We start from the raw sequence: 12,089 nt of genomic DNA, 5'->3' as shown, positions 1-12,089 counted from the left end.
GTACAAGCAGAGTCAGACATCACTCATCAAAATTACCCTAGGCTCTACAAGATTTGTTGCCACACGAGTTGCTGATATTCAATCAGCATTTGGTCTCTTTGTCTCCACCAATAGAGAGGATTATACTAGATCAACTTGGAGGGGAGGCGTGAGGGCTGGACTACCGACACTCGTGGTCAGCTGTGGAGCAGTTTATTAAATGAATCATCATCATCATCATCTGTAAGATGATGTTAAATAGTATTAAATAATTGCTGAACAGAGCATCAATAGTTTTCAATAGTCTTCTAATACTGTTAATAGATTAACTAGTACGATCTTAGTTTTCACATAGTTCTGAGTAAATATCGCTGAAGCGAAAACAATTTTTTTGATTTATTTATTGGGACATTCCATTGGGACAGAAACATGCAGCACACTGTATACAGCAAAACAGAAAACAGCTATCTGATGCAAGAATCAGAGCGACCTTTAGACACCACAGTGACTGTCACACACTGTGCATTCTCCAGTCACCCCACCTGTAGTTAAGGTTTTGTAAGATTGTGTAAATTAGCCTTGAAATAAAGAAAGCGACAGCTCTCTCACAATCACTCCATATCCTCATTATCAGTCCTAAGCATATTGCAATAAGTAAACTATTGCTAAGCCCTATTATGCTTTTCCACTTTTACCCCTCTTCTTTAGTGTGTTATATATAATTTTTTTCACATGTAAAAAGTCCGTAGAGTGTAAAACCTGAAGTCCACGCCTAAAAGGAGTTACCCTCCCGATTTAATTGTATCTCCTTCACTTCCATAACTTTATGAGGTCCTAATGTTATGGAAGTGATGTAAAACTCCTTCCGGCTAGTTTGGCCCTCAAACAACAAAAGAGAGAGACGAAGCTGAAGCTCCGGAGGAAGAGTTTTTTGAAATGTGAAATGTTGACCAATCACAACAGAGCGGGCTAGCTGACCAATCAGAGCAGACTTTGCTTTCTGGAGGGAGGAGCAAGCGCTACAACGGAGCATTTTAGAGAGAGGGTGAGAAGAGGTGCTGCAGGACAGCCAGGATGAGAAAAACAAGCAGATTATGAGCATTAACGCATGTAAACATGTTGTAACTGTAACTTGAGATAAAAATATGCACCCGGAAAATAGCATAATGGGGTCTGTTTAAATAAATTAATAAACAAGTTGTGCTCACCTCACAAACTTACGTTTTCATATAAAATCCAAGTGTTGGTAGATACAGCAGATGGTCGCGACCATTTTTTAAGTCTGATGTTGTAAACATAAATACTGCGATGACATACAATATTTAATACTGCACGATAGATACTCTGGCACTGTTAGGATTGCATAAATGAAAAATAGGAATAAGTGTTCAGGGATCCCTTCATCCACAAGCACTTTGATTTATGTGTAAAAAAACAACTTTTCTGGACTCCTCTCAGTAGTTGCCATGATTCACCGTAAAGACCCATTGTTCAGCAGACTCATTTCTATGCATCATCATTCATAGGTGCTTGCTTTGACCATTTATAATTAAATGTGGAAGTGTAGAGGGCGGGATGTGAGGTTGATCCGGCTGCACACATTTACAGATTGATTTGTGATTTGTAAAAGGAAATTGAGCACTGGCAGGTGTACGTAGGGTTTTATCAATCAGAATACTTTTTGGCGTACGAAAATTTCCTCATTTGTACGTTTGCAAACATTTACTGTAACTCCTACGTGCTGTTTTATAAATGACACCCCCGGTCTGCTGATTCTGCAGAAAAACATAAAGATATGTTAAAAGATAAAGATAAAGTCTACAAATCACAGTGTAAAAGTGAAGAAACACTGTTCTGTTTTTGAGACAGAAGACTGTAAAAGGTGTATTTAGGACCCAAATACAGTACGACACACACAAGCAATAATTCGTATGAGCTTTATTCTTAAGAACAGGTAGATCGTACAACCAGCAGGAAACCAGGCACGAGTCGACTCACGCAACGAAGTCAAGCAGCCACGGGAACGGGCAGACAGACACCAGGAGGAGCAGAGGCAAAACTTGTGGTCGGGGACGGAAGGCTGAAACGTTTACTGGGGCAGAGACGAGGCAGAAGAGTCCAAGACAGGCAAGGTCGGGAACGGGAGATCACTCTGAGGGTAAGCGCTGGAAGGTCATGCATAGTGCAGAGAACGATCTGGCAATGAGTGTGAGTGTGTGTGTGTGACTGGAGTTTATATACTGGGTTGATTACTGAAGAGATGCAGCTGTGTGGGCAGGTGATTTGTGGTTGAGCTGATGAGTGTGAGGCAGAATGACAGGGGATATGGAGCAGAACTGTGACAAAGACAATACATTTACTTATCATCAAACTAGAGCAAAAATGGCCCTATACACAGCTTTTGGCCCAGCATGATACATATTTCAGTGAGGCTGATACATACTGTTTTACGTACAATTTAAATCCAGGAGGGCGATACAGGATTCTGAGCTGGAACGATACGAGAAAATCCGTATTGCCCTGTTCCATTAACCAATCCTGAGGCTGCTTGCAAAGTAACAGCCAATGCCCCCCTTCCATTGAAGTTGTTCCTAGCAACACTACTCACTTCCTCTTAGCAACCCTTCCTGGATTTTTTCATTGGATTCCACTGATCCCTTTACGGATGTGCCCCAACACCCAGTATGTGTTCATCAACCTTCCATCCCACCGAACTTTCTCCAAAACTGTACCTTCAATGGGGCTATTACAATCAATTTTGGCAAACAGTGAGTAAACCGACTGAACAATTAAGACATCGAAGGCCACGAAGGCCCTTCTGAAACTGTAATGCTTTTTCTTATTAGGGCCCGAGCCGACAAAGTCGGGCGAGATTGCAATCCAAAGAATTCTTATACTCATTTTTCAGTGCCTAATCATGCTCAAAGTCTCACCTTAAATCCGATTGACCTGACATTTTGCAAACATATCAAGCTCCATCTGCTCTACAAGAAAGTCTCTGGGACCACTAATCTGAGGGTTAAGCAAGAACCTAAAGAAGCGCCTTCCTTCACTTAGGTTCTAATATGCTAATATGCTACAACCGTGACTAATAACTTTGAATCCTGGAGCCAGATATCTCCCTCATGGCTCTGTCAGCTCTTGTTCTTGCTTTGTGTTATCGACCCGTCGACCACGGCCATCCTGTGCTGTCTAGTTTCCAAAATTCCCTACAGTTTGTTTTTTACATTTGTATTGTCAGGTCATGTCTATCAAGTAAATGTCAATACACACAAGTAGGAACGCACACCCAGATCAAAGCAGAATGGGCTTTGGTGTAACAACAGGTTAATCTGCAAAATGAACAGTAAAACAACATAACATTGTTGATACAATTGCTACGATGTTTGAAGTTGGGTCACAGAAAGTCAGTATTGATCCATCCTTAAGATTCAGTTTTGAAGGGATTCCTGTTGTGTACTGACGTTGAGAAAGAGTTTTCAAGTTGTGGGGACATTTCAGTCCAAAATAATCAGATGAAGGGAGTACAGGAAGACTTTTTTGTTTGTTATTGCAGCCAACAGCAAAACAAGCAGGGGACTTTGTTTGTACCATGTAACGAGGAAATAACAATAACGGACAGCGAGGTAGATTTGCTAAATATTCTGTGTGAGGGGTTGGTCATCTTGCTGGCGGTACTGCTATGTCCAATGGACTTCAAAGCTCCCTAGGCCATTGGACAGGTAGGGAAAACTTACTAGCTCTTTGGTACACTGGTTTTCTGATGGATGGAGCAGTTTTTCTGATGGATGGAGCAGGATGGAGCAGGAGAAAAAGAGAGATGATGGTCTGTTCTTATAATTTGGGAATCTCTAAACACGCTTGTGTCATGTTGAAAGGCAATGAAAAGTACATTTTTGCATTCAAATTTTTGTTTTTCAGCAACAGAAGACAGGAGGAGGGGAATATCAGCGGGAGGTTATGGAAACATTACTGCAAGACTATGACTAATTGAAAAACAAAGCTCTTTTCTGAATGCCAGTTTTTCTTTTCTTGAATAAGAATCTGTATTTATTAATAAACCACACGGCCCTAGGTGAGGTTGTGATTTAACATATGTCTCAAATGACAGTGAGCGATAATGTCTGTCATTTTACAGCCAGTCATCCAGGACCTGAAGTATGTTACACCCTGTCCTTTATATACTAAAGAACAGAGCCAACATAACAAACATCAAGGTTATTACCAATGAGATAGAAAACCACCGCCCACAGGGCACAACTGTCTGACACTTACAGGTAAACACATTGGCAGTACCCACACACCACCTGACTATTTACTCAAGGACTTTTCAATCAACTTCAAGGTCATATTCTTAAGAATAAAATGTGTCTTCCTCATAAATTGAAAGGTTAATACCCAGCATGCCCTGTCTTACAATTATGTAGGTTTGATTCAAATTATAGTGCATGCTGAGTGGCCGTGGGGGATATTAACACAAGAAGGGAATTTTGTACTAGAAAGACCCACTTGACTGCATAGAAACTGATTTGGGAACACATCAGTTTCTAGAACAGGAGGAAATGATGGCAAGAAAAATCAAGTTCAGTGTTTGTATGGGAACCTCACTATTGTTTAAAGACAGACTAAAACTATGAACCTATCCTTTAATCTGGTTGCACCTCTAAATTTAAGGAACACCTTAGCTAGTGAATACTTAAGTGATGTGTAAATTGGTTGCCAGGATCCATTTGTAGCACTGTCCAATCAAAAGCTGTGTAAACAGGAAGTCACTGCTGCTTCACAAGCTGTTATATAACTTTCCTAATATAACAGTCTGAAGATGAAAGATGTATTGGTAATGATACATTGAACTTACTCGATAATCTTTTTCAAATATAAGTATGATTTTGTTTTATTTATTTATGCAAACCAGGCGAAGTGTTTCAGAGAGAGTAGGCGTCAGAGTGATATAATTGTTATTGGCATTCATCTACTTATTTAATAAATCTTCCCATCACTACCATCATTAAACAGCATTTCAATTAGGTTTGATCATATTTCATATTACCCCTTACAATCTTACCTCCAAACAAGTTTTTTTAATAGCAAAAAAATGTTGCCAGTTTGTTCAAAAGTTACTTCGTGTAAAATTATCACAATGACTAATTTCCATTTTAGAACTAGTTTGTGGGGAACAATTTCTTTAATTTAGTGACGTGTTAAAACCTTGCTTAGGAAGCACTATACATTATAGCAAGAATAGATTGAACTTATGAACAACTGGCGCATCTGGCTCCTTCTGGTTTAAACCACACTTTAAAAGATTATTTTTATTTATTTTTAATAATGTGTTAATTTTTTTATGAAGCAATTAACTTCGTGGTTCCTAACAGAGGCATTCAGAGAACTTAAGGGTACATTTTTGAAAGCAGGACGTTGAGGTATTCTTGAAGATATTTGTGTGTCCATTCCATTCCTTAAAGCCACACAATGGTGAGATTTATGCCTGATTTTGAAGTCTTTTCTGTTATTTCTCTTCCCTATACGTTGTTATCCCAAACAGAGTTCTGTGTCTGTCAGACGGTCTAAAGTGGATACTACCTTAGCAGAAGAGCAACAATAACGTAATGCACACAGACTAAAGGGCAGGTAGTTTTTGAAATATTATGATTTGATTCTTTTAATATTAATATTACGACTTCCGAAAGAACACAGATATATGGGATAGGTTTTAAATGTGCTGGACGTTTTAAACATGAGAAATAAATCAAGTACGGGTCAAGTACTTAAAACGGAATTCAAATGAATCAATTCATGATTTATGTTAATAGGTGCCACATGCACATTTACAAAAGACACAGAAGACACAAACAAAAGACAAAAAAATTGAGGAGTTAATCATGCCTTCATGTGTGTTGACTCAGCAGGGATAACATAACTATTTAAAAGCAAAACTGGATGCCTGAGAGCCTTCCTGCATTTTATTACATTATGAAATGTTTTCCTTTACATAAATAAACACATTACCATCATAAATTGGTGCACAAAAAATTACCAGAATGCAGGACATTAAGTGTTTGACGCTCAACATTTCAACCCCTCCCTTATTGAAGTGAAAGCTTTCTATCAGCTTTCCGATTGATCACTGTTTGTGATCAATAAAAAAAGCTAATTAAAATTTGAATGTCAAATTTCTAACCATTGTATTTGCTTAACACAACATTTATATTCACATGGCTATTTTGCTCCCTGGGAAACCAATGATGATAATATTCCAACTGTCTAATCAACTGTATATAAAATATGTTATTTGGCATTCAGTTACATGCTGTTTAAGTTATATAACACAGAGAGGAGATGGCCGGTAAGTGATGTTGATGATGGATAGGAGGTGCTGGCCGAAAAAAGGTCAATACGATTTCAAATAATTCTTCTATGTCTAACCAACGGTTTTAAAACCCAAATAGATCCAGTTAGTTGACTAATCGTACAAAAATCTCAAGGGAAGATTTTTAGATTCACAAAAAACTCAAGGAATTTCAAGGATGAAAGGGAGCAATCAGTGTAGTTAGTATCATGTTTGGAGTGTGGAGTGTGTGTGGCGCTTGAATGGAGTCAGATCGATATGAAACTCAGGTTTCATTAGAACCGAGTCCCGACTCGGGACCATATCAAGGTCTGAGTAACGACTGCACTATCGACCAATGGCTGTTCTTACCTTGATGAGAGCCTCCAGCTCGTCTGGGGACACACATGGGTGTTTCTGCAGGAAGGCAGCCTTCTCTGCTGTGATGGTGATCTTCTGGTTGTTTTCAAAGGGCTGCTCCAGCGCCTGGAACACCAAGCCCCCTGCCACCAAGTAGGCCACCACCACCACAAACACTGCTAGCACAGTCTTCAGCTTCATCATGGTGAAGGGGGCTGAGCCGTCTGCCACCGCCTCCATGCTGGCCACCATGCTTGGGGGGCGGGAGGAGACAGAGAGCCGCGGCAGAGAGCAGCCCATTGGGTTCTGCATGGTGGCCACGCTGGCATGCACCAGGCTGGACTGAAGCATGCCTGGCTGCACCTTCTTGGGTGGTACCAGGTTGGTCTGTACTTCCACTGAAACAAAGGAAAAAATAAATTGTGTGATAGTGCTGCACAATCTCAAGGTTTGTTTATTGTCATTGGACAACACAGGGTTGCAGGCCCTTTACGCTACACAAGAAAATTCCTGTAGTGCATTTCATGAATTTGCATCAGGAGGAATGTGAACAGAAGCAACAAAAACACTAGCTTTAAGATACTGGCCATATTATTTGCCCACGGAATTCACCCGAGTGTGGTACTTTTACATATAAATGAATGCCTGATACATACTAGTTCACACAATGCTGGTTAAGCCTACCCTCGCAAGGGAATGCTATCCGTCTGTGTCAAAATCCCCACGCTGAGAACACCTGAAGAATGCCGACTGTTCTCAGAACAAGTTTATTAATGAAGAGTGTGTAACATTTAGGGGGATTAATTGGCGTAAATGGAATACAATATTCATAGCTATGTTTTGAATTTAATACCGACTGTGGCTCAGTGGTAGAGTGGGTAGAGCAGGTCTTCCTAGCCCATATCGATGTGTCCTTGGGCAAGACACTTAACCCCAACTTGCTCCAGAGTACTTTTTAATGTGTTGGTGTCATTTATTATCACGCTGCAGAGAGCATCTCCTCTCTCTGTCGGAATGAGCTCTTCCAACTACACACACATAGACACAAGCACACACGCGAAGCGTCAGCGGGCAAAGAGATGGAGACACTTGAATTGAACCATGTGAAGTGAAAATTACTCGAGTTGGCGGCAGCTACGCTACTTACTGTTTCTGCAATAAATCATTTGCGAGCAAAAAGCCAATACTTTATCAATTCATCTTTTCAGCAAGCATAAACATGTAACTGAAAGTGATACCTAATTCAGTCTGCTCTGTCCACAGTTTCACATCCACTGCAACTATGTTTACACAAGCACAACACTAAAGGTCGGTCAAAAGGTCAGACTACAGTCTGAGTCTGAAATGCTCTGTTTTAGCAAATGCTCCACTCTCCAGAGAAGCCAGTCTGCCCTGAGTGGTCAGCTAGCCCACTCTGTTGTGATTGGTCAACCGTGCAGCACATGTGTCGGAAAATGAAGCAATTAACTTGGTGGTTCCTAACAGAGGCATTCAGAGAACTTAAGGGTACATTTTTGAAAGCAGGACGTTGAGGTATTCTTGAAGATATTTGTGTGTCCATTCCATTCCTTAAAGCCACACAATGGTGAGATTTATGCCTGATTTTGACGTGTTTTCTGTTATTTCTCTTCCCTATACGTTGTTATCCCAAACAGAGTTCTGTGTCTGTCAGACGGTCTAAAGTGGATACTACCTTAGCAGAAGAGCAACAATAACGTAATGCACACAGACTAAAGGGCAGGTAGTTTTTGAAATATTATGATTTGATTATTTTAATATTAATATTACGACTTCCGAAAGAACACAGATATATGGGATATGTTTTAAATGTGCTGGACATTTTAAACATGAGAAATAAATCAAGTACGGGTCAAGTACTTAAAACGGAATTCAAATGAATCAATTCATGATTTATGTTAATAGGTGCCACATGCACATTTACAAAAGACACAGAAGACACAAACAAAAGACAAAAAAATTGAGGAGTTAATCATGCCTTCATGTGTGTTGACTCAGCAGGGATAACATAACTATTTAAAAGCAAAACTGGATGCCTGAGAGCCTTCCTGCATTTTATTACATTATGAAATGTTTTCCTTTACATAAATAAACACATTACCATCATAAATTGGTGCACAAAAAATTACCAGAATGCAGGACATTAAGTGTTTGACGCTCAACATTTCAACCCCTCCCTTATTGAAGTGAAAGCTTTCTATCAGCTTTCCGATTGATCACTGTTTGTGATCAATAAAAAAAGCTAATTAAAATTTGAATGTCAAATTTCTAACCATTGTATTTGCTTAACACAACATTTATATTCAAATGGCTATTTTGCTCCCTGGGAAACCAATGATGATAATATTCCAACTGTCTAATCAACTGTATATAAAATATGTTATTTGGCATTCAGTTACATGCTGTTTAAGTTATATAACACAGAGAGGAGATGGCCGGTAAGTGATGTTGATGATGGATAGGAGGTGCTGGGTCCCGCCAGGTGCTGGGTCCCGCCACTTACCATAAACAGAATTCAGCTCTAAAGGCTCACTGAGGCCACATCCACACTAACCTGTTTTCAAATGAATCCGAATATCTTTTGCTGCGTTTGCACCGAGCGTCCATGCTATACGGTGTTTTAGGTCACTGAAAACGAAGGAGTTCGAAAACGCTCCCGAGGACGGATAAGTTTGAAAACGCCGCGTTTTCCTGATAGAGTGGATGACGGAAAACGAAGCAGTCTGAAAACGATGACGTAGGCACCCGCATTCGCTATTTGATTGTTTTTTAGCAGTTACGACATGTCCTTTCCTGATTCGTCACCCCCTTACCGGAAGAGAACAACAACAACAGCCTTGATTACCGATCGACTACCAGGTTAATTCAACATGGATAATGTGGTATTTGTTACAAATGTTTGTACATAGATGTTCAAGGTATGCTTGATTGACACCAAGAAGCCTTGCATGTAGGGACGCATGGCAACCCGATTCGTGGTTCTTTGGCTTCAGCTGGAATCAGCTGTTCTTGGAGCGATTAGCAAGCGGCGTGTCCAGCGGCGTTATCAGCCCTACGGAACGGACTTCTGACGGACTTGTGTTGACCAAATGTATGTACCCATAATCTAGTAAACTTCGTTTAATAACTGTTCATTTAAAGTAAATTTGCTGTCTGTGTGGGAGAGATAGAGTTAGACCTGCAGTGTTGTAACTAAGCTTGAAAAATAAAAACTTCCACGAAATGTGTCTGTTTGAGTTTATGGAGGAAGATTTTAGAGGAAGTTCTTAAGTATCAAGCACGACGAGTATCAAGAGTAGTGTAATCGTATTATCTGTAACCAAGCAACCAATATACTTCCTGTTTACACCGGCACGCGCATGCCCAGTATATGTGAATAGTCATGTGATATTCGTTTTCTGGGGAGCAAGTCTGGACGCAAATCATTTCGAAAACGATGCTGAAACGCATGTGTGGACGGAGATCGTTTTAGTTTTAAAACCCCGTGTGGACATGGCCTGAGTGGCCCAAAAAACTGCCGCAGCCAAGATTAACGATAACATCTGTCCTGCTGATCAGTATGAATGCGAGTCAGTTATTGAAAGTCAGGAGGAACAAGCTGATAGACCCAAACTACAGTCGAAACCATGACTGGAGCAGGACGTTTGACAGTGGTTAGTTGTTATGTTATAGCTGTCTTATATTTTATATGTAACATTATACCTGTGTAATTTCTTTACAAATGTCCATTGACTGACTGACTTTTTGTTTATTTTATTTTTCTCAATTACTGCACTTTGTAGCTAGCTACCTGCTATATAGCTAACAACAACAGTAGCACACGCCTAGCATTAGGCTATAGGCCTATGATGTGGTGTAAAACACAAGTCCTTCTCTTTATCTAAGAAGCTAAGAATTACACTCACGTTGCCTGTGTAGGGAAATACCACCAAAGTTAGCTACTAACACATGTTCTCTGTTAAAACCAAATGTGTTTTATTCGTGACTTTGGTAATGTTATGTAGAGTACAGCAGATTTAGAGATTACAAATTTGTGTTGTATACAATAACATAAGAACTATAAAATGTCATCTTAACTGCTACCTTTCTGCAAAAATGTAGCTGCATTTAACAATCCCCTCCTGGCTGTTATTGTTTGTAATCAACAATATGATCACACAATTTTATTTTAAGTAAAAGTGTTGCTTCCTTGATCAATATTTGTCCTATGCAGTGGTTTTGCCTCCTGAGTTTTGCTTTATTATAAAACAGTATTTCTTGTAAATCAGTGTCTTATTTTGAGACAAATAAATCAGGTTCCAGTCCCTCATCCATTCATGGTTCACCATCCTTACCTCGATCCAAACTATTTGAATCCATACATCCTGCAGAACATCTACAACATTTACAGAGCTGACTATGGACGGTTGAGGCGTAGTATAGAAGAAGAGTAATTTGTTATTACATACAACTACATCTGAACACAAATGTTTCATCTAACTAATGAAGAAATTAGACTAATACATTTTTCCTCCAAATTACTTTATTTATTTTCAAATATAAAAAAAATAACAATATACACATTTGTAAATACTGTAATACTGTACTGTACATGCTGCAATGGTAATGATGTGTGATCCTCTCCATACAGGCGATACCGGCATCTCCTCAACGAATGGAGTTTGGTCCTCAAACACTTCCTCAAATACCAGTCTCATCAGATCATCCACGTACTGTCTAAAAACATTGCATTTGACTACCAATTTCTTAAGTTAAAACTAAGAATGCTTCCTTCCTTTTTAATAATTAACAGGAAATTCACATTTTATGTTTAATGTATTACATTTGTTATTAAAAATTATAAAAAATATTTTACAACTTACTGTAAGTTGGCTCTGTTTAAACCGGCTTTGCTATGAATTCATTCTTCTGTGACTTGGGGAACCTTGTAGACAGCTGTTCCTGCAGATGTTGTTGCTTGCTCACAGTCCTCATTTTCATTATAATAAACGAAAAGGAACAACCTTCAATAATAGAAAGTCTGCTCACCCACTCCCCTGATCACATCACCCCTGTTCTTCAGAAACTCCACTGGCTTCCCGTCCCACAACTGATCCAGTACAAAGTCCTGCTCCTCACCCACAAAGCCCTCCATAATCAGGCCCCCTCCTACCTCACCGAACTGCTCCATCACCACACTCCATCCCGTCGGCTACGCTCCTCTGATGCCAACCTACTATCTCTGCCAGTCAGGACCAAGCACCGGACATGGGGCGACAGAGCATTCTCGATAGCTGCCCCCTCACTCTGGAACTCTCTCCCCAAACACATCCGACACTGCAATAATCTTTCAATGTTCAAATCAGAAATCAAAACTCACCTCTTCAAAACTGGTTTTAATGTCTGACTAATGCTGTGTGTTTTA

The 12,089-nt window shown here is 39.8% G+C and overlaps 1 protein-coding gene across 1 annotated transcript in view; it reads right to left on the bottom strand.

Annotated features, from left to right (window-relative positions):
- Positions 1-11,855, bottom strand: part of LOC129116297 (potassium channel subfamily K member 10-like) — a gene marked incomplete at its 3' end in the record, with an annotated part of 69,385 nt that extends 57,530 nt beyond the window's left edge. Inside the window, exons 1-2 of the mRNA XM_054627258.1 lie at positions 11,714-11,855; positions 6,680-7,065 (exon numbers count right to left, since the gene is read on the bottom strand). Coding sequence (XP_054483233.1) covers positions 6,680-7,065; positions 11,714-11,855 — 528 coding nt within the window. The remainder of the gene's footprint in view (positions 1-6,679; positions 7,066-11,713) is intronic.
- Between the last annotated feature and the right edge of the window lie 234 nt (positions 11,856-12,089).

This window comes from Anoplopoma fimbria, unplaced genomic scaffold (assembly GCF_027596085.1).
Source record: "Anoplopoma fimbria isolate UVic2021 breed Golden Eagle Sablefish unplaced genomic scaffold, Afim_UVic_2022 Un_contig_8246_pilon_pilon, whole genome shotgun sequence".
Lineage (NCBI taxonomy): Eukaryota > Metazoa > Chordata > Actinopteri > Perciformes > Anoplopomatidae > Anoplopoma > Anoplopoma fimbria.
The sequence above is the reverse complement of the archived record's forward strand: the minus strand, read 5'-3'. Positions and strand labels throughout refer to the sequence as shown.